We start from the raw sequence: 27,297 nt of genomic DNA on the forward strand, positions 1-27,297 counted from the left end.
TTATTTGGTTTATATAAAACATTTAAAAACACCTGCAAGACTGACCAAAGTGCTGTACAAAGGGCCATAGTAAAAATCTAAATGATCATCACTTAAAAGAAAGTACTGAACAGAATCCACAATAAAAGTCCAACTGTGAGGATATTTTAATGATGATTTGTTTTGTTGTATAAGACTAAGAGTGGATTCACATTAAAACAGGTCAGTTGTTAGTACTTCTGATCTTCACACAAGTTACATGATGTCTTTATCTTGATGATGATTGTGCATAACTTATTCATTACCTTTAAAGCAAAAAAGACACACCAGTTAAAAAGATAAGGAGCTAAGATTCATTTTCAAAAGAGATTAAAAAATTGACAGAAGGTGCCAATCTGGGCCCGTATTCACAACACATTTTATCTTACCACTAAGAGTTCTCCTAAATAGCAGTTTGGTTCAGTTAAGAGTTCACAAAGCTGCTGAAACAAACTTTTACTAAGGAATTGTGAGAAGTCTTAAGCTAAGAGTGTGGTTGACCTTGTTGCCATATTCAGTGGTTAAATGTTAATTTAACACATTCAAATAAAGATTAAAGAAATGCAGGTTAGGTGTCATTTATATGTAATATATATGTATACTTGTTTAATTTAAATCTAAGAAAATAGTGAATATGCATATAAACAGCCTTTTAATTAATAGAGTAGAATAATCACGGCTGATAGTAAGACATGCAAACAAAAAGAAAACCAAACTGGACACAAGAACAGCTGTTGCTTCTTTCCCAATTGGTTAATGAAAACAAGCATATAATCAAAGGAAAATTTGGAGCTGGGATTACCTCCAAAAACAAAGGTATTACCTTTTAAATGCACATTATAGTCAAATGTTTCTTAAATGTTTATGTTCAGAGGCAGATTGCCGGCAACAGCCATTTCAGGATAATTTGTGGCTTGGTCTTAGTGACTTAGGAGTCCTCTTCACTACTCCTAACATTTCACAGATTTAGAAGCTACAGTATATAAAATTATATAAATAATTTTAGTACTAAAACACTTCATGAAATACTCTTAGAGCAAAAATTTAAGGGTCCTGAAGTTAGTAATTGACATGTTTAGTTTTTTTTTTCTCTCCTAAATCGGAAAGTTATGAGCTATTTTTAGCCTTAAGATGTTTTGTGAATATGGGCCCTGATCATCAAAGTCAGGTTATTCCATTACTGTGGCCCTACAGAGAGTGAGGGACAAATTGTTGGGAGCTTGTTTATGAAATGATTTGTACACAAATAAGATAAAAAAAATTAGAATTAATTAAAAAATTATGTAAATGCAAAACTCCTGTCTTTTTGAACACACATATTGTGCACAGGATTAAAGACCATATCTATTTAAAGAAAAGTGTCAATAAAGAGCCACTTCTTCATCTGAATGCTTATCTCATATCACTCTGCATCTAGGTAGAGGATCAACAGAACGACAGCACTTCCATACTGGATCAGATTACAGAAATCCAGAAATGACCTGCAGGGAACAGTAGTTTATTATTAAATGCTACTTTAGATTTAAATGAGTTTCAGCAGAATCAGTGGATTCAGAAGATGTTTTGAGCATGAGGGTAAATATCTGAGATGAATATGAAATAATTTGATCAGGAGATCTGGTAGACTGGTATCAGAGCTTTTGCATAATTCTTCTTACACATTAAAACTGAAATGTAATGTCAATTTATTTAAGATAAAATAAAGACAATAAAAACCGCAAAATCAGTTATGCATATTTTTTAATACCTTACCAAGTCAATTAATATTTTTGTTACATTCATTAAAATCTACTGTAATAAGTATTAAAATATAAAGAGTGTCAAAAACACCTGGCAATATTGAGCAAAATGTGGTACCAGTACAAATGTCATTTCTGAAGAGCAAAAAAATAGTTTTATTTACTTCAAATCAAGGACTGGACCATTAAATTTACACAAACACACATGTGTGATGATCACTATGAGTTAGTGTCTGTTGATTCTGTTGAATGTGATGTCTGTCTGTACAGGCTCTCTAGTCACCATCAGTTGATCCAGAAAAAGTCAGACTACAACCTGTGAGTATAACACACAGTCAAATGTTTGTGACATTATATGCATTACCCACTTTATATGAACTCAAACAATCTGCATTATTAGTTAGAGATTATAAACTAACCCTGTCAGTCAGATACAGTTTTCTCAGGTGTGAGGGGTTTGATCTCAGAGCTGAAGCCAGAGCTTCACAAATATGAAAAAGCGACTTAACCCAGATCCAAAGAGGCAATGCAAAGCAAGATTCATTAAATTAGTAATTGAAGTTCGGTTGATGGTTTGAACTGTAAAGATTTTTAAAAACTTGAGGGATTTCATTCTTTCACTCACTATAAAGCTGTTCTTCCTTGACTTTAATTCACCCAAGATAATATAAAATAATACCTCAGATCAGTTGATGTGTGTCTTTCTTCAAATGTTATTATGTTGTCCTTAGAACGAGGACAAATATCTGTGAAACAGAGTTAAATAAAGAGACAATGCATGCTTTATCTTCCACACTTCACACTTGGATGCACCAAATTAAGTTTAAAGGGGGGGTGAAATGCTATTTCATGCATACTGAGTTTTTTACACTGTTAAAGAGTTGGATTCCCATGCTAAACATGGACAAAGTTTCAAAAATTAAGTTGTATGTCTGAAGGAGTATTTTTGTTCCAAAAAAACCTCTTCCGGTTTGTCACAAGTTTCAGAAAGTTTTTTTCGAGTTTGGCTCTGTGTGATGTTAGATGGAGTGGAATTTCCTTATATGGGTCCTGACGCACTTCTGCCGGAAGAGCGCGCGCTCCCGTATAGCAGAGCACTGAGAGCACAACAGACTTCACTGATCAGAGCGAGAGCGTCGCGAAATATTACAAAAGGAGTGTGTTTTTGGTTGCCAGGGCAAGACAACCCTTCACAGATTACCAAAAGAGAAACAGCATTAAGGGACCAGTGGATGGAGTTTATTTTTACAGAGCATCAACGGAGTTGTGCAAGTGTTTGTGTTTGTTCCCCTGCATTTCGAAGATGCTTGTTTTACAAACAAGGCCCAGTTTGACGACGGATTTGCGTATCGTTTATTTCTTAAGGATAATGCAGTCCCAATGAAAAAGGGTCACGATCGTGTGTTGGAACCGCAGGCGGTGAGTAAAACTGCTTCAAATATCTCTGTGTTGTTAACTTAGCTATCAGCGCGTAAGCACATCAAGTAAACAAGTTGGGATGTTGTCATCAAACTGCACTTTCCACATGTACAGCTTAAAAAAAAAAAAAAAAAAAAAAAAAAAAAAAAAGACGACAAAGTGGAACTTAGTCATTTTCCAAAACTGCTAAGCAAATATATACAGTTTCTGTACATACGACATAGAAACGCCTTTGTTGATGCTGATCTTGTTAAATTTCAGCCTCTGGATCTGTGTCACAGCTTCCACATGCTCTCAACTCAAAAGCCTACTGGCGCTCGTGATTCTTTAGCTCCGCCCACACGTCACACCTCTAGGCGCTCGTGTTTTTCCGGGAAAAATCGGTACAGACTATCTTTCTCTTATAAATATAATAAAAAGAAAGACTTTTTGGAGTTATGAAGGATGCAGTACTACTCTATAGGTACTCAAGATTAACAGGATATTGAGTGAAAATGAGCATTTCACCCCCCCTTTAATGTTTGAACTAAAGTAAAACCCATTATTATAGACAACAATGCAATTACCAATTTTTATAGACAGCTGCCTGATTTTGTTTCAAAAATTAATAAATGAGCTGACTGAACAAAAGCCTCCTTTATTAACACACTAACTTACCGCCACCTAGTATATTACTTTCATAATTCAAGTAGAATTTCATTTTATTAATACTTCTGTATTAGAAATGTTGTATAAAACACTTATCTCATTTCATTATACATTTGTGATTGCTGTGCAAATTGCATGTAAAGCTGTCTGGTCTGCATTAAACTGTAAATACATCTAAAAGCATCTTCAGATGCAGATTTAATTGGTAACAGCCTATTTTCATGTTATTCTAATTTATTTGATGTAAGAATTTAACTTTAAAAATGACATGGAAAAGGTAAAAAAAAAGAATAATATATAATAATAATATTATAATTATAATAACATAATAATATGTATAACAATATCAGTTTCCCATTATGGGAAAGTTAATTTCTGACACTGATGACACTGGTTTGTTGTTCGAATTGTTGTTTCAGGGTTTGGATATTATCTTATAACTCAAATGAGTTCACCTTCAAATCATTTAATTCACATTTCACTAAATTCAATCACTGAAACAGCACTCTGACGAACAAATAGTCCCATGCCAATGGAATAACAACATATGATTGTTGTATGATGTAGTGTGTTGTGCAGCTTTGTCACACAGATTTTGATAGTTAGCTATAATAGATTAGGCGGTGTGCCAAAAGACCAAAGTCTCTGCCTCAGTATGGTTAAGCCATTCATTAATCTGGCTGTTTGATGAAGAGAAAGAGATCAAATGTAGTAGAAATAAACGTTACGAATCAATAGAAGTGAAGTACTATTATTATGTTTGTTATTATTATGTTTTTTGTTTTTTGTGAATATTATTATGTTGTAATATTTGGTTGACCAATCAGCGAAGAGGGGCGTTTCATTCCCGCCCACATGTAAAGATTGAATATTCAAGTTGCTTATTATTTTTTTCCCCTGAATGTTAAAATGAAAAATTAAACTGTTGTGTGAAAAATGTGCTATTTTTCCTTTTTCAGATTTCAATATTAAATAAAACTAATGATCGGAAGACACTCTGATTCTTCTTTAACCCCTTATAGTTATGCTTTCTTGATTTCAATCCACCTGACAACATGAAAAGTAATACCTCAGATCAGGTGATGTGTGTTTCTCTTCAAAGGTTATAATGTTGTCCTTAGAACTTCTCAAGGACAAATATCTGTGAAAGAGTAAAATAAAGAGACAATGCATGCTTTAGCTTCCACACTTCACACTTGGATATGCACCTAATATTTTAACAAGATTTGAGGACTGTGCAGGGCTTTAGTTGATGGTTTGAATTACAAAAAAAAAAAAAAAAAGGCATGGGGGATTTCCGTTTTGAACTCCCTACAGCTATTCTTCACCTGACAGAATAAAATGTTATACCTCAGGTCAGGTGATGTGTGTTTTTCTCCAAATGTTATTATGTTGTCTTTAGAACGATCACTTCTCATGGACAAATATCTGTAAAACAGATGTAAATAAAAAGAAAATAACAAAAAAGAAGAGGGTGAGATAAAACAATACAGAGCAGAGAAAGGGATCAATTTGTTTCATTTTACATGTAGATAAACCTATCATAGAGAATCTATCTAACTTTCTATCTGGACAAAAAAAAAGGTTGTACCTCAGATCTGTAGATGTGCATTTTCCTTTAAATGTTCCTATGTTTTCCTTAGACTGGTCAATCTTCATGGACACACAGCCGGGCTCCAGTGAGTTTGACCTCTGCCTGTGGAACAGGAAAGAGATACTAATAGAATAAAGACAATAATTCATATAGTTGATTTAATATGTAGATAAACTTCAAACGGAATTTTGTCGATACAAGAGAAGCTTTAGAAATGTTGAAGAGTGATGACACCACACAAAGAAAATTTTACAGAGACCACTGCATCTTAACTCACAAGTAGAAATATACGAGAAAACCACTCAGAATATCTTGTACAACTGCCCTATTACAAGACAATGTATTTTCTATAACATAAAGATCATGTAAAAACTCTGAATTACCTGCATCCTGGAGAAAAATCGTGATTGTCAAATGTTTCTTTGTCCTCCATGACTGATTCAGTCTGAATGTAGCCGCACAGGTACGTCTGAAGAGTCAGAAACATTGACAGTCTATTTAAAAGTCATTGGTAATTTCCTTGACGTTTACACTTTTCCATCATGATTGCCGTTTCCTATGTTTAACCTTTATTTAAATGTTTAATTAAAATGCTTAAAATGAAAAAGTGTTAAATGGATAATGTTTTTCCCATAAAGGATTATAAAATCATATATTTCAGTAATTTGATAAACAAAATAAATGCGCATACAAAATGTAAACAGTTGTCTCCGTATTACATTACTATTAATATAACCCACAGCCACTGTTGTTACTCTGGGTAGTGAGGTTGATTGTTTTCAAAGTTGTTTCTTCTATAACATTTGGATAAAAGTGATGTTTTACTACTCTGTACATATATGACCTACATCTCCATTAATAAGAACATTTGACATGAGAAATCCATGTTTAAGTACTTCATATTTAAGGTTTTTCTTCTTTCATGGTAACTTTAGTGAATGAGGAAGTCAGTTAAAAGCAGCTCACCTGACTAATGTTCAGTCACTCTGATCAAAATTACAAAGGTTCCCATGTTCGTAGTTTCTCTTCAAGTGTTTCCCCACCATGTAAACTACAAATATTACTATTTAATACTTAACACTGATGTTTTTTCTGATTTAAAGCATCGTATAATGTCCTGCTGTAAACAGGCACATGGTAAAACTCTTCAAATGCTTTCACTTCTGGCAACAGAAGTTGAGTCTTGTTCGGAGAGAAGGAATCCAGCTCATCCAGTTCATGAACGTGTTATGAAAAAGACAAGAGTATGGGCTTTGTTCAGCTCTCATTTAGAGAAGTTATTATGATTCTATTTTGGCAAATAATCCTGATATATAAACAAGCTCAAATAGGAGATTATTAACATGGCAAAGGTTTTAAGTGCAACCAGCAGCCTACCTTTCTCAGGTCAGATTGAGATTTTTTTTTTTCTGATGCAAACTAGTTTTCATTACACAGAATTAAATTTAGGCTATTCAATACAACAACTGCATCAACACAATTATAGCCCTGATGTTTAATAACTATTGAGAATCAAGAGAAGTGCTGATGCACATCACAGATGTCCAAGAGCCCTTTTTTTCCTGAGAAAAGGTCTTCTTAATTGGAAAATATCTGCAGTTGAAAAAAGATGCAGTTTGTGTGGAATAGGGTAGTGTATAAAATAAGCCCTTTCAAGTCTTATAAAAATTTTAACACACACACACAAAGAACAATAATAATCACAAAAGCTGATTTAATGCTTTTCCATGGGATGTTCTGCACATCAATACACCTGGAGGAGCAGAAGATGAGCTGATTTCCACAGACCACAGCAGGTGTGTATGACTGTGTTAGTGAATATTTCTCATACCCTTTGTGGTAGACACACTGGGGCGCTGTTACACATTAAAACAAGTTTTTCAGTGGAGCTGAGAGCTGTCCAGCATGAAATAAGTGCAGGTTTCTGGTTATTTCATAAATTTTTCAGCTCTGTTTGAGAGCCCAAGACTGAAGGAACAGGCCAATGATCTAACTGGACAGATAAAGAGTGACCTCCTGCGGTCAGCGTGTCACAGTGAAGATTATTCTTACCGTTATAATGGAGTGTGGGTTTAGAGAAACACTCGAGCAGATGATAAACATCTATTAAATCTGAACAGACAAACTTTGAGCAGACGGCACAGTCGAATCCAAATGAAACAAACAGACTAGACAAAAATCAACTTCTCATATTTGTAACATTTATTTTTTCCTGTATTTATTATGTAGGTCACTTGAGCACATCGCACAGCATCAGGTCTTGTCAGTTAACAGCTATTATAAGATTACATGGCTATAAAAAAAGCAATCTCTGAACTGTTGTAATCTCTTCTGTGAGTCTATGCACTGTAACGTGTATTCTCAGGGTAACACATTATTAACAGTTTCTGATATTGCCTGATCTCCATTAGGAGAGAGTAAGAAGAACCAGTCGGAGAAGAAGTGTGAGAAAGTGGAGGATAGAGTAGAGATGAGAATGATGTGAATAGATTTTGCTGATGTTGTTCTGGTGGTAAGAGACCTTGGCAGCAGAAACACTAGAGGAGAAAGTGACAGGAGAGACTGATATAGTTGCTCAGGTCAGCTTGGTCTTGTGTAATCTTCTTTCGGCAGCTCTGAGCAGATATTGTCAAGAAAAGGATGTTAAAAGTAGAGCAGATAGTGTCAGTAGCTTCATTAACATCAAAAGAAGAGAAATGGTTTAATAGAGGGAAGAGATAGCGCAATGCGCGACCAATTGAGCTAAAGGGACACTAACAAGAAGAGTCTGAGATGAGCATGAAGAGAGTGAAAGAGAACTGAAAAAAAGTAGACAGAGAAATGTACATTTGAAGAAGAACATACACATTATAAATGCAACACTTTTGTTTTTGCAACTAGTTTTCATAACCTGAACTCAAAACTCAAATATTGATCACAAATCTGTCTAAATCTGTGTTCGTGAGCACTTCTCCTTTGTTGAGATGAACCATCCACCTCACAGGTGTGGCATATCAAGATGCTGATCAGACAGCATGATTATTGTACAAGTGTGTCTTAGGCTGGCCACATTAAAAGACCACTCTAAAATGTGCATTCACACAGAATTGGGCTACTTGAACAATGTTGCCGTGGGCTGTTTTTCATGTCCAGGATTGAAGTGATGCCAATAATGTTATATTGGGCCTCAATAAAACTTTTATTTTTACCATTTGAAACACGATTGGGCAGGTTTTGTTGTGAAAACCTGGCAACCCTGCCCCGGAGTGCCTCTGTGGCTAGCTATTGGAGTTTGTTCACGCCGTTTCCAATATCACAAAATGCAAGCAGACTCGTTCATCTATTGACCTTCGATCAATTTCATTCTTCACTGATGTTTTCAATGTTAAATAATAAAACTGTAAGGATAAAATTTGTGTGTTTGGTCAGTTTCTAATATCAGTAGCTCATGTTTATGTGATCACACTGAGCTTTAAATGATGGCAGGCCTAAGCTTTAAAGTTTTATCCAATACCAGTAATGCATCTGTTTAATTCATCTCTGTATACTGCTGTTTATAAGTTTGGGATCAGTAAGATTTTTAATGCGGTTTAAAGAAGTCTCTTCTGTTCATGCAATTATTTGAACAATTTTTTTTTTTAAAAAGCAGTAATATTGTAAAATATTATTACAGTTTAAAATATTGTTTTTCTATTTTAATATACTTTTAAATATAATTTATATGATACAAAGCTGAATATTCATCAGACATTTCTTCACTCTCAAATGATCCTTCAAAAATCATTCTAATGTGCCGATTTAATATCAATGTTGGAAACAGTTGTGCTGCTTAATTATTATAATTATTAATTTTATATATAAATATTTTCTAATAATGTAAGTCTTTACTATCACTTTTTATCAATTAAACACATCCTTACTGAATAAAAGCATTAATTTTTTTAAAGAAAAAAAATACTGACCCCAAACTTTTGGTAGCATGTATTATTACAAAATATTTATCTTAAATAAATGCTGTTCTTTTTACCATTTTATTCAACAAAGAATACAAAAAAATGTTTCCAACATTGATATAATAAATCACCATATTATAATGCTTTCTGAAGGAACATGTGACACTGAAGAGTGCAGTAAAATGATGCTGAAAATACAGCTTTGATCACAGAAATAAATTATATTTTAAACTATATTAAACAAAAAAAATATTTTAAATTATTTCACAATATTACTGTTTTTTCTGATCAAATAAGTGTTGCCATGATGAACAGAAGTGCCTATAAAAACATTAAAATATTAATCCCAAACTTTTGAACTGTAATATATACATGTGTGTGTGTGTATATTTCTATATATACACACACACACACAATATAAATCAATAGTATAGAAACACCTTATGTTGTTGGACAGATTAATAGTCATTCAGAATCAAAGCAAAAAATTGCACTTCTTTACATCCCAGAGCTCTTTGATTTTATTTATACATGACATTAATAACATTGAGAAAAAAAATTAACAGCATTTATCAAAAATATTTACAACTGGTTCATCTATTTTAAATATAATTTCAAAAACCTATGTGTACAGAAAATATATTTGATTCGGTCTTTCATGTCCTTCCATGGTCATCGTCCTCTATATTCATTTCTTTTCTAAACATCTCTTCCTTTGGTTTAAAACAGTTGAACAGAAAGTCCTGTTAGGAGAATGTGTTTCATCTTGTGGTTATCGATCATGAAACCGCTGTTATGTTACTGAAGTAGTATTGCAGTCCACCATCTGATCTCCGAAGAGCATCATGGGTAAAGATGGCAGCTAGATTACTGTAAAACAGCCTTCAGGTCTGCTAACAGAACTGTGCAAAGTATACGCAACATTTCATTTTGATTTGGCACAGCAGGTTTTAGACCCATATAAGTCTCAGATAGTGATGGATTCGTCATCTAGTGTCAAAGCGAGTCAGATCATGGAGAAAATATTAGCTGAGCCCTTTTCTGCTGCTCTTCTTTATTTGATCATCTGCAGATAGAAAAAAATACTTTGTGATTTTTTGTTCCAACATTGTTGGTTTCTTGGTGGCACCATTGTCTAACCACTGACCTGTTTTAATGTGTATCTGTGGGATGTTCTGGACACGATCTGTTGATCTCAAACCACTCATCAATACACCTGGAGGAGCAGAAGAGGAGCTGATTTCCACAGCAGGTGTGTGTGTGTGTGTATGACTGTGATAGTGAATGTTTCTCATACCCTTTGTGGTAGACACAGAGACAGGGCAGTCGAGCGATGGTGTCCCCCTGAACCATATCATCCAGACATATCGAACACTCGCCAGAGTCCCGGGACAAAACATCATCTACAGACAGAGAAAACCTCACAACATCACTACCAGCATCAGAGAAGCAGCTGATGACACACGGGCCGCGGTTGTGTCACACCTGCATTAAAACAAGTTTTAAGACAGAAAGACAGTGACCAGCTGCAGTGAAGATTATTCTTACCGTTATAATGGAGTCTGGGTTTGGAGAAACACTTGAGCAGATGAACATCTATTTCATCAGAACAGACAAACTTTGAGCACATGGGACAGTCGAATCCAGCTGAAACAAACAGAAGAGACAAAAGTCATCCACATACTTGCACTGAAAAAAAATGATTATGGCCCCAATTAAATAAAGCGTAATTCAATTTTGCTAGTTTAATCCATTCAAATTTAGTTTTTGATTTTAATTAATAATTATTAGTTGGTTTTAAACGAATTATGATTATGATGGTATGATTCATTGAATTTACTAAAATAAATTATGGTAAGTGGTTGCAATCAATTTATTTTAGCTATATTTAATTAATTATTTTAGTAAATTCAATGAATCATTTTTTTTCAGTGTATTTCCCATCATGCACTGGGGCATGAATAATTAAAAATGTTAAATTTTTCACAGTTTTATGGTTGCTTTTGATGTTACTTTTAGTGACATTCATTTTTGTGACGCCTGAAGTTCATTTTCTACTCAAAATGACCCATTTATACTCCAACACTATTCACTGATTGTTACCGTCATTGTGTGTGGTGTACCATGTATTGAGGTCTCTGAGAAATGGTGACTATTGAGTTACATACAGGCACTCTTGTTTGGGAGAGCTAAAATCTCTTAAAAAATAAAGTTAGAGTTAAAAATATTGGGTTTGCTTTATTTGTCTGAAAATTAATGAAAGATACAATAAATAAATAAAATATTGGATTAAAATTAATTTAAATATGTAGAAATTAAACGATTAAATTGATCTGGTTGCACAATTAATTTGAGTATATTCTACTCAAAATAGTTTAGCTAAAATTATGAATATAATTAATCTGAAACTACTGAAAGAGATTAATAAACTCAATGTATAAAATATAATGTACAACCAATTTATAAAATTTAAGTAAACTCAACTTAAAAAAATATATCTGGATTTAGATAAATTTATTTAGTGCAACCCCTTGACGTAATACAATTAAGTAAATTCAACATAAAAAAAATTTCAGTGTGTGTTTGGTAAGTGTATTTTTTTTTTAGGTCACTTGATTAGAATCACACAGCATTTAGTTCCTGTGCCTGTAAAAATGTAGTGATCTCCTGTGCATTATCAGGTTATCACAATATGAACTATATCTAATACATAAAACTCACGGCACGTGGTTGTGCTTCACGTGGCTGAATGATTATAAAGCTGGATATGCCAACATGTTTGTTTTATTTCAAACAAAGTTCATTATGAGGCTATAAAGTTCTTCACAGAAATCTCTGTAGGCATTCAAAATGTATGCCTGAATTAATATAGACAGAGGATATTTAATTAATCCTTTCTTACTCCTATACAATATATATGTATACAATATATATTATGCATTGAACATTTTACCCAACAAGCTAAAATAAATCTGTGTAACAGGTTGCATTTTATTCTGTGCATTAAACACCCCAGTCTTTCCACAATGCAAAAATATTATGCAACAGAATACAATAAAGAGCAATGAGCTCAAAGTTTAATTACAATGCATTTCTGATGGCCATATACAGAAAAAAAAACTGAAAACCAAAAAAAAAAAAAAACTATTTATATTCTAAATGAAGTGTGATTGTTTGTTGCACATGTTTCCTGTTCATTGCATTTATTCACATTTAATAATAATGAGAACTTATTCACAACCACTACTGCATTGACCCGTCAATAACTAACTATTTAAGCAGGGCAAATGTTATCACTGAGAGTATAAATGCATTTAAGTGCTTGGTTACACACACACACCTGTTAATCAGTGTCAGTCTGTACTGACAAAACATTAACAGGAAGTAAATAAAATAAAATTAAAGGTTAGTCAGTTGTGTACTGATGGGGAGGAGCTTCTGACGCATGACAGCATCTCCAGACTGATTACAGACATATACAGCTTTTACAAGAAGCCAGTATAAGACAGAGCTGTGTGTATTATGTGTCTGTGGCCCCGAGGAATCAAAGGAACCACTATCTGACTCTCCTCTGACAGGAGGTTAAAGGTCGAAGTGAAACAAGTGCTTGAGTTATGAAAACAAAGGTTGCTTAAGGATCACTGCTGTCCCAATGAAACCACTCTCTATTATGTTTAATATGGCATACACATCAGATCAGAGGCCATATTCATGACACATTACGAATAAAATTCTTTGAAACTGAAATTTTCTTATTTTACACCTTAAAAATAAACTTAAGAATATTTTATATTCCCAAGAACATAAGAATTTTCATCTTTTTTTTTTTTTTTTTTTTTTTTTTACTGATTGCTAAGAATCAATAAACCTAAGAATTTTAATTCCTGAAAAAAAGAAATGCCCTTAAAGCATTTCATACCTCCTTATTTTAGGATCATCTCCAACTTGTCTTAAATGACCCCAAGGTAAGATGTCTACTGTATATATTTATTGTTTGGCAAGGATGTACAGGAGTACTGATGAGTACTGACCAATGATTGGTCAGTTATTATTATGCATGAGGTGAGTTTTTGCTGAAATTCGCAATTCAGGAACAATACCACAAAATCAAGTCAAATAGGGACCTACTGTTTCATTGTTAAGCTTCAATTCATAATAGTCAATTTTTGGCAGTATTCATCACAAAATAACCATTTAAAATTCATGTCGCAGTTTTTCTTGATCGCTAACACACTAGAACTGACTCATTTGGTCCAATTTTCCAAACCATTCATTCAGTTTTCAAAACAAAGACACATTTCTCAACAGTTGTACACCCTCAAGCTCATGATTGCCAAAAGAAGACAGTGTTATGAGTTGATCTCACTATTGTGTAAGACTGTGTTGTAGTGTTTTTTTTTTTTTTTGAGCGGATGTGTGTCATGTCTGAGGGCAAAGTTTCTTTTTTTACAGCAAGACTGAAGGGTTTTGAGTGGAGAGATTCATTTTGACCTGAAAATAGGAAGTATGGGGAATTGGGTGAGAGGTTATGGATTGGTGTTTAGAGTTTAGAGAAAATAAGGCACAATTTCAAGAAATGTTTTTAAGCTATTAAGAAAAACTGTAAAATAAATAAATAAATAAATAACAACCCCAAAATTCTGAACCCCTGTCACAGAAAATGCAAGAAAAATAGTTTGCACTCTTATTATTCTGAGAGGAAGTTTTTATGCATAAGGAATTTAACTTAAGACACTAAAATTTGGTTAATGCATATTCGGTTTGTGTTCTCTGTAACTTGTATTGTCCAAATGTTCATGTTTAAGCTCAGCATGTGAACTGACGAAGAACACACTGATCCAACTGAACACACTGCATCTGGAGCAGCCACATGACACACACATGCTTCCTGCACTTTAACCTTCACACTCCAGTTTGACCCAAATCTTGTGCATTGACACAGAGCGCAGAATGTCCCTTCAGTTTTTGCTATCCCTGCTCCGTATAAGTACAGCATTTGTGAGTTGATTTCCATGAAAAATATAAACACTGCGACACTTCCAACACACAATTCTATCAGTCATCTTTAATAATTTTTTGTGTGTTTGATTCTGCAACTACAATAGCAGAAAAAATGTTTTAAGGTTGCTATTCTTCTTATTTTATAGAATTATGTCAGAGAATGGCTAATCACCTCAAAAAGATTCAGTTAACGCAAACATGATTCATAAAAAGGATTTCAACAGGAAATATGGCTCATAAATGTCTTGCTGACAAATATGACGTTTTACTCATGTTCACACCCATAAGCAAAATTGTCCTTATCAATCTGACCTACTATCAAGCATTTATTTAATACAAACTGTCATTATCGCACTAAGATAAAATCTGGAACCTCTCACCAAACGCTCTTAATGTTTGATGTTTATTGCCCCTCAAAGGTCACAAAAATTAAAAATTGCAGGTTGACCTTCATGTTCTCAGTCAATGTAATCCGGAAAGACAGACCTTGCAAACAATATTCATTCATTAGCATTATATCACCCGTTTCAACCCACAAAAACACATCAGGAATGTTAAAGGACCACATTTCCATGTAGTCTTGTTCTTGGATAAGGAAGTCTCTGTGTATTGAGACAATAAAACATCCACAACGAATCAACAGTGTCCGTACAGTTCTGATCGCAGGCCATTCTGAACATGATGTGCAGAAACACACACATTTACCAATGATAAAACCATCAACACATGAGCCATAAAACAACACTCAATCATGCTACATCTATCCCTTCATCAAATAAAAATACAGTGTAATGCACACATGACCTTATTATGAAAGCTCCCATAATAAGCAGGTAATCGTATAGAACCAGTGAGGTACATTATAATAAAAAGGTATGGACATATATTCAATTACTGGCATCATTATACCATAATTTTATGATTTCATCAATAATCTGCATTAAATTCTGAAGTATATACTGTATAACCTATAATGACTGATATATTACAATATACACTAACACGTATGAGCTTGATTAAGATAAGTTCCATATAATAAGATAATACATCATATAAAGTCTAAATGATTCACTATTATATATTATAATGCATACAACTATGATATTGTCATATAACACCAATAAAACAAACTGTAATACAGTACATTTAAGGAGTTATTGACATTATCCGAACAACAATATGTGGTCAATCTACATTATAATACAAGTTCATATATGCATGATATATTTTTTATTTTAAATAAATTACAGTGAATAGAATAGAAAAGAATAGGTATGCATGCTAGTATTAAGTGGTCAGGTGCTAGCAAAATAGATATATCAACGAGATTAATTATAATATATTACCGTGATATTGTCATATAAAAAGTTTAATAATAATTTGAGGACAAAAAGCAATATATTATAATATAGGCTATCAGTAGTATTGTGATTACTTATGATTATTCATATTCTGCATATGCATATATTTTATACATTATAATTCGGCTATATTTTGCATATTAAAAAGCGGAATAATCATATAAGGCCAATAAGCCTTATTCTAATGTGCATGGAATAATTATGAGCTATGGTCAATAACGTGCATTATATATTATCATAATGCACATGTGAGCTTGTGATTATTATAAACATATAGAGTAATTAATTATATAAAGTGAATTATAATGCATACGACTATGCACGATATTGTTTGATATTATCAAATAAGACTAATAAGCTAATAATAATATATTTTATTATTATCGACTTATTGGCATTATTTGAATATATTAACCAGATTGTCATTAATATATTAGTACATATCACAATACTTGTAATTATGATAAGGTTATAGAATAAGTTAATTCCTTATGTGAGATCAACAATGTGAATTAAATGACAATATATAGGAAAGCCCAAAGTGAAATGCATTCTGTGATGTTAATGAGCAGGAGTTTGGGAGTGTGTCCAGTGTCTTACCCCCCAGCAGGTGAGGTGTGAGGTGTGCAGGTAAGGAGCCGATCAGAAGCGTCCTCTGCCCGTCTGCCTCATCTCTCCGGCCGCCGGTCGGGATAACGGCGCTCTGGATGAACGAACCGGGTGTTTGCGATGAATACTGGACCCGTTCACCGATCTGTCCCGTCGAACCGCCCGCGTAATAGCGCAGAATAGCAGCTCGCCCGTCAGAGTTAGACCAATCGGAACCGGAATAAGACCGGATCCGAACCCCTCCGGACGGACTGCTCTGTTTAGGACCCATACTGACTGTATAACACTATAAATACTTACAAAACCTAAGAGACTCGAATTCAACCAGACGCGCAAAACTATAGTGACCGATGCATGCAAAACATGCACCAAACGCGCAAAAGAGAAAAGCGTAAACAGCTTGGCACACTTCCGACATACGATGTGAGTAAATCCAGTCGAGCACACCGCAAACCAACTCCAACAGACGCCCAAGAAAGATCACATGAGATGGTGCTTCTGCTGCTGCTTTATCACGGAGCGCGAGCGCTTCCTGCTGAACTGGAGTGGGACGCTTGCAACTTCGCAACATTAACGCCTAATTAACATCAATCTGACAACAAACTGATAGAAGAAAGGGATCATTGGGGTTCTATATAGAACCATAGGGTTCTTTACTCAACTCCAAAGACAAGAAAGAACCCTTTTGGCACTAAGGGTTCATATCTTGAATTTTGTGATCATTCACATGCATTCATATGCATTTGAATACACCGAATAATGCAGTGAAAGAACTCACTCAAAATGCACACGCGCACTAGTATGACTTCATCATGTAACTTTACATCAGCCTAGATGCATGCACTTTTTAGGCACAGATTTTAGTTTTTGAATATACTTGATGCTGTTAAAAGGCACATCATTAAAACAAAAATACCAGTTCACATTTCACACCTAAACAAGCTTGGAAAACGTAATTATAACTAGCTACTAAATTAGTTAAAATGCCTATCCATATACAGCTATGATTTGCTAACCCCAAACTGACTCAAATGATTCGCGATCCCGCTACGAACTCCCGAACTTATTCAAATGATTCGCCATCCCCAAATTGACTAAAATGATTCGCGATCCCGCTACGAACTCCCGAACTTATTCAAATGATTCGCCATCCCCAAATTGACTAAAATGATTCGCGATCCCGCTACGAACTCCCGAACTGATTCAAATGATTCGCGATCCCGCTACGAACTCCCGAACTGACTCAAATGATTCGCGATCCCGCTACGAACTCCCGAACTTATTCAAATGATTCGCGATCCCCAAATTGACTCAAATGATTCGTGATCCCGCTCCAACTCCCAAACTGGAGTCAGATGACTCAAATGATTCGCGATCCCGCTACGAACTCCCGAACTGACTCAAATGATTCGCGATCCCGCTCCATCTCCCAAACTGGAGTCAGATGACTCAAATGATTCGGGATCCCGCTACGAACTCCCGAACTGACTCAAATGATACGCGATCACCAAATTGACTCAAATGATTCGCGATCCCGCTCCAACTCCCAAACTGGAGTCAGATGACTCAAATGATTCGGGATCCCGCTACGAACTCCCGAACTGACTCAAATGATACGCGATCACCAAATTGACTCAAATGATTCGCGAACCCGCTACGAACTCCCGAACTGACTCAAATGATTTGGATCCCAATACACATAAGTGTGCACATCGAAAGAAATAAACAGCAGATGTTCATGTTAACAACTTCTTTAACTTGAGCAAACGCTGCTAATACACATACATTTGTTAATAAAGTAAATAAAACGAAAACATGAATGTTTTTATGCTACTGAATAAAAATAAACGATCAACTCGAAAATCTCTGCTCATCATGACAGGACCTGGATCAGTGAGCTGCGTCTCGGGCCGATGACGTCACTTCCATGGAGGCATGTTGTACACGCCCCCGTCCCTTGACTCCACCCTCACGTCAAAACAGTGCCACACAGAGAGACGTGCAGAAAAATGAAGCGCAAAGGAAAAATGGTATCGCAAGCTCAAACTAGACTGACTCGCAAAATAAAAGCAGCGTCGCAAATAAATTAATAGAAATGACCATGGAAAATATGTATTGCAAAATCAATGCTTTCGCGCTGTTTCATTTGTTTTGCAATTCTTAATTTTTGTTTGCAAAAAGCAAATGTATTTTCCTCAATACTTTAAATAAAATGTTTTAAATTTGTTTTTGTTTTTATTGTTTTTGTATATTTTAAACAAGGTAGGCCTAAATCTTTCTGATTTATTAAAATAAAAAGTCACATACATGGATTTTTCTGGGCTAAGCCCCGGATCTCCACTCACCCTAGAACCACCCCTGTTAATCACCAATATTACATGTAAACTTTTCATCAAAACAAATTCCAGCGTTTCATGTGATGTGCTGAAGAATAACAGCTTACTGGTGTGTGGGGAAAAACACAAGGATTAACCAGTTATGAAAACATTGCTATGAAAAAAATAAGAAATACAGAATACACTCATAAGGTTCAAATTTAATTGTTGAATTTCAGGTTACAGTTCATGCTGACCCAAACGAATTTTACTCCAGTTTAATTCTAAATGACTCAACAGGCTGATCAACATTCATCTAAAATCAATAACAATATTTCCAAATACCACACTGTAATGAACAATCTTCTTAGAAATTAAATTATTAGTTATAAAGGTGACGAAAATATCATCCACATACGGATTTACACACACAAAGGAGTAAATAAATAAGTGCTGATAATAGCAATAGATAAATGCTAATAAATAACAGAAATAATAAATAAAAGATAAATCACAAAACTGGTATAAAGCTTTCACTGTTACACAATGAAGACAGTCAGGTGATTAACAAAAAATGTATAATACGTATACACAAACAAATACATTTTTAAAAGTTAAGTTACATGAAGTAACATGGTCAGGCAAAAGAAATTAAAATTGCACAAAAAGTGGCAAAGTTGATAAGTTTAGATCATTGGACAAATAAATAAACAGTAAAATAAAATAAATATCACAATCTGGTACAGAGCTGTTACATAACTACATAAAAACAGCAGCTTTGATCTCAGTAACACTTCCATTTAATGTTGGTATAATTCATACGCTTCACTGTTGACTGGGGCTGTGCAGGAAGACACTATGGAAGCAGAAGTTTAGCGGCCACGTGTGTAACATCAGCAAATTCACACACAATATGTCCTGGAGGAACAGGTTTGTTTCTGTGCTGACCTCTCCTGTGGCTGTCCTTCCATCAAATAAAATGACAGCAGATAAATGATGCTTTAAACAGGTCGAGGCAACTGCTACATCAGGTCACATGACCACTACACAGCAGTCACCTGAATCAGCTCATATAAGCCTACTCTTAAAAATAAAGGTTCTGGTGATATCCAGGTTTTAGAGTTTGATGTTATGTTAAAAGTACAACTATTCAGTTTCTGGTTCTTTAACGCCTTCTTTAAATGTGTGATGATTTCTCAACTACTAGATGTTGCACGGGAGCAGCACATCTCAGACCAAAATGTGTGGCTCGGTCACGCCCCTTCTCACAAAACTCATTAGGAACTCGAAAGATTATGACCCAGATAGCGTACAAACATCTGATAGACTTCTTTGTAAAAATCGTATAGAGCTCCTTTAAGGAAGTCCATATCAACTCAAGAACCCTATGAGGCCAAAAATGGATGTTGATAAGAATTGCATTCAGTGTCGAACCGCAGAAGAACCTTTATTTTAAGAGTTTAGACTTTTTTGACACAGTTTGACCTTTCTCTGGTTAAACTCTAGAGTTAACTGGAAGTTGATTAATACAATCAAAAGACAATAAAGGCAAAGAGAAGATTAATCAAGCGTCTGTTTAAACGTCTCACCCACTCAAAAACACACTGACTCCATCACCTCTGTCCCAGTGATAATCAGACTTTACCTTCTGATCTTGTTTCATTTGATCATTGACCACAGATACTTTGTATGCACTTGCAATCAGCTTTGGTTATTTGTCATTTAGCAGGTATTTTGGAGAGATTTAAAGCACAAGACCTGGGGTAAAATGTCTTATTCACTGATATCTAGATTCTTTACAATCAACATTTAATCAAAATAATTGACCATATTTACTTTCTTACTACAAGTTCCTGGTCTCATTGTGAACAATTCATCGGTGCACAAAAAAAGGACTTTCCTTAATTATTTACCTTAAGCAAATTCCCAAGTGTTATGTTCAGAATATCATACTAGTATACCACCTTAACTATTTTGCATGTAAATTTTGTGTTTGCAAGAAATTCCAGATTGATAGAATTGATAAAAATGTGCATCATTTACCTTCCATTTCCAAACTGATGAATCAATAGGGTGTTATAACGACCATCAAAAATTCAAATGTTTTTACCACAGAATTGGATACGAAATGCAAAAACATCCTAATTTTTTGACAACACCATGAATTAAACATGCAAAGTACTGAGCTCATGTGCCAACAGTGCAGCAGTATACAGTGCACTAGTATCCCATTCTGAACATAAGTTTCTGATCTACTACATCCAGTCACATGACAGGTTTATATATAAATTATAAAGGCTGGGAATGAGATATTTGTTTTGTCTCTGCTTGAATTTGATGAGAAGTTAATGTGAAATAATATAGACCAAAATAGAGATCATTTAAGTTAAAATCAGGGTGCAGGAAAAGCTGTCCAGATCTTAAAGGGTTTAATGGTGTGGTGTATGTTTGTGTATGTAAGAAGAGCCAGGTGAGTAAGATTAGGAGAGCAGGGCTCGATGCAGAGACTGTGGCCCAGCGCGGAGCCTCTCTGCTGGGCATTATTGCTGGCTCACACCCATCTGCTGGTGGTCTGGCTCTGGTTCCTCCTCCACGTCTGCGTGATACTGATCGAATGTGTCATCGTCAATATCTGGAAGACCCAGGAGCTGCAGGACAATTGCACAATCATTCCATAATGAATAGAATAGAATCAAAGCAGAGCAGAACAGAATTACATTTTCAAATGTAACATGCATTGACATTCCAAAGATTCCATTATAAGATTCCAAACAGATCGTTCTGGTTATAAAACCTTGATTGCATCAGTCACATTAAAAAAAAACATCTGTGCACGTCACACATGCAAGATTTGTCAAGTGTGGGGAAAATAAATAGAAAAACTGAAATCTTCAGAAATGTTAACTTTGATTAATTTGCTCAAGCATGTTGCTAAATACCATCAACACACTTTGTTTATGCCAAAAAAGGTAAAAAGATATGTTTTCAGTGAACTTTATGCATTAGCTTTATTAGAGAAAACATGAAAATATACAGTTACAACTGTAGTCGCATTTTTAGCTTTGCATCGGATACAATGTGACAATTCAGCTTTCCTTGTGCATGAAATCTCCCGCATGCCAACAAACCAATGAGACCATGCAACAATAATCACAATAGAGTACAGACGCCAACGCCAAAGTCCTCTGTAACTGGCATAGATTTGCAGAAAATTGTCAGTTGCATGCATATTTCCAACATCTTATTATGTAAGGCTTATGTTACACCTCAAATGCCAAGGGAATTTATAGTAATAATACTCAAAAATCCCAATCTCTCAAATGACTTGGGTATGCAGAGAATTCACAGCTTATACTGGATGCTTGGAAACTTTATGCATTACAAAGTTAAACTAAGGAACTGTATAATTGCTTATTGTGCTTAGAATTATTCTTAAATGTAGAGAGAGACTTACAGGCCTGAAGGATCTGAAGACCTTGTCTAGTACCTCCAGCAGTGTTTTCTTCCCGCAGGAGGAGATGTAGTCCTGCGCCAGCTGCAGGAACGGCAGACAGTCCTCGCTCTCACTCCACACATGCTGAAAACACACATCATTTCACCAGCAGCAAATATTTAGCTCAAGATTTGCATTTACAGTTGATGATGATGTTTAAATACTATGATCTTTATGATAAGATTTTAATTTTATATTTAATTTTATGTGCATATAAATATTTATTCTGCCATTTTTCAACCAAATTTTTTCATATATAGACTTTACATTGAAGGTCAATCATGCCGCCAGCAACAACACAGTCATGGGTTCAATTCCTACTGAGTGCATGAACTGATAAAAAAAAAAAACTATATTAAAGCTGCGGCAGGGAAGTTTTGACGCTCTAGCGGTTAATAAACAGAACTGCTTGCGTCTTGCGGAAGAACATTGTAGCCGGAACTACTTCTCTTTGTTTATGTCTATGAAGAATCACAAAGGTACTGGGTTACTCCGCCGCGGTACCCCCGAAGCAATCTAAAATAGTCCGAATATTAACACTTATTATAGGTGCACCCTAGTGATTCAGGACAAGCTAAAAACACGGCTTGGAAAATGGATTCATGGTGTACTCGCTTATTATACACATTTTTCTACATTTTGAACACAAAGAAAGTTACGGACCGCAGCTCTGATTGGTTGTTTCTTACCGGGAGCGATGGAGTTTCTGCAAATGGCAATAGGACACTGGGAGGAGCCAGAGGAGCTTGATTTATTCACAGATTATCTGTCTCATATTCTACTGTCAGGACGTAATGACAGGTTTAATAAATATGTAAAAAATATATATATTTTTATTTTACAAAAGTTCCCTACAGCACCTTTAAATGCAATGTAAGTCACTTTGTATAAAAACGCCTGCCAAATGCATAAATGTACAGTAAATTTTATATTTGTGCTTTATGGAGTTGCAAAGCACAGTAAATAGTGTTTTACATATTTATGAAAACCTTTACAGATTTCTAGAAAGCATCTGCAATAGGAAGAATTCCAGACTTAAAATATGCATATGTAAAAAAATATATATATTTTAACTCAAACTGATATATGTTAACTTTTGGATTTATAAAATGGGTCCATATATGGTTAAAAGGAATTCTTCTGAGCTTCCAGCAGAGAATCTGGGACACTAAAACTCTTTGTCCTGTTATATTTATCTGAGTGAGAGGCACCATTTTTCAGTAGATTGCCCAAATAATCTTCTTCTGCCAAACTGCATTTGGGAAAAATGTTTAATGAGGGAATAGAATAGAATAAAATAGAAGGGAGAATTCTAATAAAAATAAGCTTACACAATTCCAGTGTGTGTAACACCTTATAGTTTTATTAAATAGAAGAAAACAGTTAATGATGCTGAAGGCACACACTTGAACTAAAATTCTGCTGAATTCTAATGCTCAACAATTGTTATTAAAGGTTATTAATATTGATATGGTGAATGAATTCTATACAATCTTTCTTTCTCCAGGGATCTCCGCTCAAACTGTGTTGTGAACAAATGCTGAAGCTCTGAAGAGAACTGATTCCAGAGAGACAGGCTTTTATACTTATGCATCTGTCCAGGAACAGGAAACACTGCAGGCCAAACCAGAGGAGCGCAACAAAACTCAGTTCAGTTGTAGTTAGTTATGCTACAGCATCCTTCTTTGGTTCATTTTCTTTTTATTTTAAAGTCAACTTTTTGAAATTTACATTTAGCGTGTTGTACTATTTCATTCTTTCCACTTCAAAATTTATATTCAAGATATTACTTGCTCTTTCTTTGTAATTATTTGTGAAATATACTAGCAGTTTTTAAGTGAAAGTTGTTTCTACACCAAATCAAAAATGTTTTTTATTATTATTATTTATACATTGACCCCCCCCCCCTTCTCTTTCTCTCTCTATCTCTTTGGATCCACTGTAGTTTTTATCCATTAATACAGTTGAATCTGTGTGTGTGATCCAAAAGAAGCGTGTATTGATTGGTGTGAGTAATTAGATCCCTGTTCTGGCAGTGCATGTGCTGATATTTCTCTGAGCTCTGGGACTCTTGTGCAGCGGTTAGATGTGTTCTGGTAATGTGGTGTGATTTAACCTGTTAAATGTCACCCCGTCCCGTATACTGGACGCCTGCGTTGACTATACTATATTACAATCAAATCTAATCTAATCTTGACAAACTATATACCGTTGGTAAGGTCTAAGACTCCCAAATATATATTTTACCAATATTTTTTGTTAAACATTATGTAGGAAAAGTAATAGATGAATTTATGACAAGAGTGCACCCTCAGAAATCTACTTTACAAAAGGAGCTTTGACCTTTGTTTAAAAAAAAAGACTTACTCATTGCCTTTTTCTCTATCACTTTTTAGAAATCATCAGAAGTTATATATCACTTGAAAACATAAAATCTCAAAATTCATACTTTTAAACCCATTTTAAAATCAGACATTGCATTACCATGTAAATGGCACATCAAAATCATGTTACAAAATGTTTTCAGTCGTGAATTATAAAAATTTAGGTTTGTATCATGCACATTCATGTCTATCTTCAAAAACGTGAGTGACAGTTTTAACAGGTTTTAAGAGAACTACAGTAAACTCTCTTGGTTCATTTCAAACTTTTAAACCGATTCCTGAATGGAAAGCAAACATGCATCTAACAGACATTCACAAGAACTCTGCAGCTTTCGTTTTTACTACATCACAGCACAGAAAAAAAAAAAAAAAAAAAAAAAACAGATTATCTGCACTATTTATTCCTCTGAGACAGTGTCTAGTGAACTGTGTGCATAAGAACTTTGTGCTGATAAAACACCTGCAATAATGACCCGTGCCTGTCTGACCAGGCCATTCATCAGTTTATACCGGATAATAAACTTCTAAAGTGAAATTGTTGCATCTTACACATCACAAAACCCAGCTAAGCATGTATGGACTACTGCAGTCAAGATGACATCATTTCTTCTGATTTGAGATAAAGGCCTCAAAACGTGCAAAAATAAAACGTTTTTCAGCAATAGCAGCTTAACGTGATAGTATTCAGTATATATATATATATATATATATATATATATATATATATATATATATATATATATATATATATATATGTATATATATATATATATATATATATATATATATATGTATATATATATATATCATGTTACTGAATGATTACCATCCTCATATTTCTGTAATTCTCCAATTAAATTGTAATGTACACCATCCCATAAAAAAACAAAAATGTACAAAAATGTTGAAAAAAAAAGTTGCTTTAAGTTTCAAATTGTATTCTAAATATATATATTTTCTTTCAATATATTTATTTTATATATTTTGCTTTTTTTCTACCAATATATATTTTGTATATTTATGAATAACATTTTCATTAAAATTATAAAATATAAATATATTTTAAAAGCATTTAATATTTTTAAAAGCATTTAATTTCACCATACAAAAATACATTTGAAGAACAATATCATAATTTTCACAGTATTTTCTTGCCTCTGAAATACATTTTGAAATATATTTCGGTATATATAGGTTGAAACTGGATATATTTTCAATTTTAAAAATACATTGAATTGAGCTCCACAGTCTACAGCATCCATGCAGATATTTAAAATACATTTTGGCCAGAAACCATATTGATTTACCATAGTACTTTCTGTGAGAAACGAGTGTATTACGAACACAACAGCGTTCACACACGCGCACGCGGGGACGCGCACAGCTCCCCCCACCCCCGAGAATCTTACTAGATTATGTCATACTTACAAAATTGTCGGTTCCTCCGGTGAGATTGTCCGGGCATAGCACGTAAAACGAGATCCCGGGCTCGGCGTAGAAGTCCAGCCGCCTCTCGTCCACATCCTCGGCGAAGATCAGGTCGAACGGGTTACCGGAGCACCATTTTTCGGCGGTGTCCACCAGCTCTTTGAACTCCATCCTGAGGGACGGACGGACGGACGGACGCGCGCAGCGGCGCACCTGAGCCGCGGATGATGCTGAGGATGCTAAGGATGCTGATGCTGAGCACTAAGGCTGCGTCGTCATGGTGTTCGCAGATGATGCTGGTTCTGTTGCGCTCTCACTGTCTCATATCGGCCTGTACTAGAGTCTTCCTGAAATGGACCAGGAGGGCCGGACCCGGTTCAGTCCTCCCGTGCGGAGAACAACGCCTGTCCTTTGGCAGGATGACGTCACATGCCAACACATGAGCCCATCGTCATCATCTTCATAAGGAACCATCTCTAAAGAGACAGCCTTTCTCCCAACTGTTTACACATCCGAATATTTTCCAAATTTATCAGTAATCATAATAAAGGTCATGTCATATCATATCATATATAGTAGCTATATCCATTCAAGTATATGCTGGACATGTGCTTTGTTGGCTGCTTTGCGTTCAACTTTATTCCAACTCACCCATTAAAGAATATTCTGTTCTATAAATATATTATATCATAGACATTACATTTTGTTGTATTATATTTAAAACACACCGAAAAGTCCCAAATAATCTTGAAATATGACTAATTTTCCACACGGTTGCAGAGATTTCAGTTTTTTCTATGCTACTCCACTAGAGGGCGCCATTAGTCCAGTGTTTGGTAGTGTTACCTCTGAACAAAGCAGGTTTAGGGTCAGTATTCGTTTGGGAACCCGTGATTAATCACACAAAATACAAACTGATGTCTGTCCTTTATCTGCTCATTTCTTTATTTTTCAGATTTTTAGATGAAACACAATTTTTTTGTATTATTTTTAATATAGGCTAGTCCATTTTTAGGACTGAAGTAAAAAGGTTTGATATTATAAATGTGAAAGGGCTCCTGAAAAGCAGAGAGAGTTAATAATAATGGATCTTTATCTGAGCAGGCGTGCCTGTGTTTATGTCTGATGCAGAATTTTTGTTTTGACTGTAAATAAGATCACACTAGATTGAAGCAGGAAAAACTTCGCCTTTTTTTTTTTTTGTATTTCGCAAACTGATTGAAAAGACAACATCAAAGACATTTTTTCTTGAGTCACATTCAACTATCACTCTATCACTAACACAGACAGAAAGTTTATTAGGATTTCATAGTTTAAGTCTAGTGCCTTCAGTGTCTTTAATATTTTTAATGCATC

The 27,297-nt window shown here is 34.7% G+C and overlaps 2 protein-coding genes across 2 annotated transcripts; both read right to left on the minus strand.

Annotated features, from left to right (window-relative positions):
- Positions 1–9,860: 9,860 nt before the first annotated feature.
- znrf2a (zinc and ring finger 2a) lies at positions 9,861–16,922 on the minus strand. Its single transcript, XM_026232482.1, has 5 exons — positions 16,313–16,922; positions 10,899–10,997; positions 10,648–10,753; positions 10,498–10,566; positions 9,861–10,416 (listed from the first exon to the last, which is right to left on the minus strand). Exons 1-4 carry the CDS (start codon positions 16,590–16,592, stop codon positions 10,503–10,505), a joined length of 549 nt encoding a protein of 182 aa, XP_026088267.1. The 5' UTR covers positions 16,593–16,922; the 3' UTR covers positions 9,861–10,416; positions 10,498–10,502.
- Positions 16,923–18,845: 1,923 nt separating this feature from the next.
- On the minus strand, positions 18,846–26,425 carry mturn (maturin, neural progenitor differentiation regulator homolog (Xenopus)). Its single transcript, XM_026232483.1, has 3 exons — positions 25,942–26,425; positions 22,091–22,213; positions 18,846–21,284 (listed from the first exon to the last, which is right to left on the minus strand). The coding sequence occupies exons 1-3, from the start codon at positions 26,110–26,112 to the stop codon at positions 21,177–21,179; spliced, it is 402 nt and encodes a 133-aa protein (XP_026088268.1). The 5' UTR covers positions 26,113–26,425; the 3' UTR covers positions 18,846–21,176.
- Positions 26,426–27,297: the final 872 nt, after the last annotated feature.

This window comes from Carassius auratus, chromosome 44 (genome assembly GCF_003368295.1).
Source record: "Carassius auratus strain Wakin chromosome 44, ASM336829v1, whole genome shotgun sequence".
Classification (NCBI taxonomy): Eukaryota; Metazoa; Chordata; class Actinopteri; order Cypriniformes; family Cyprinidae; genus Carassius; species Carassius auratus.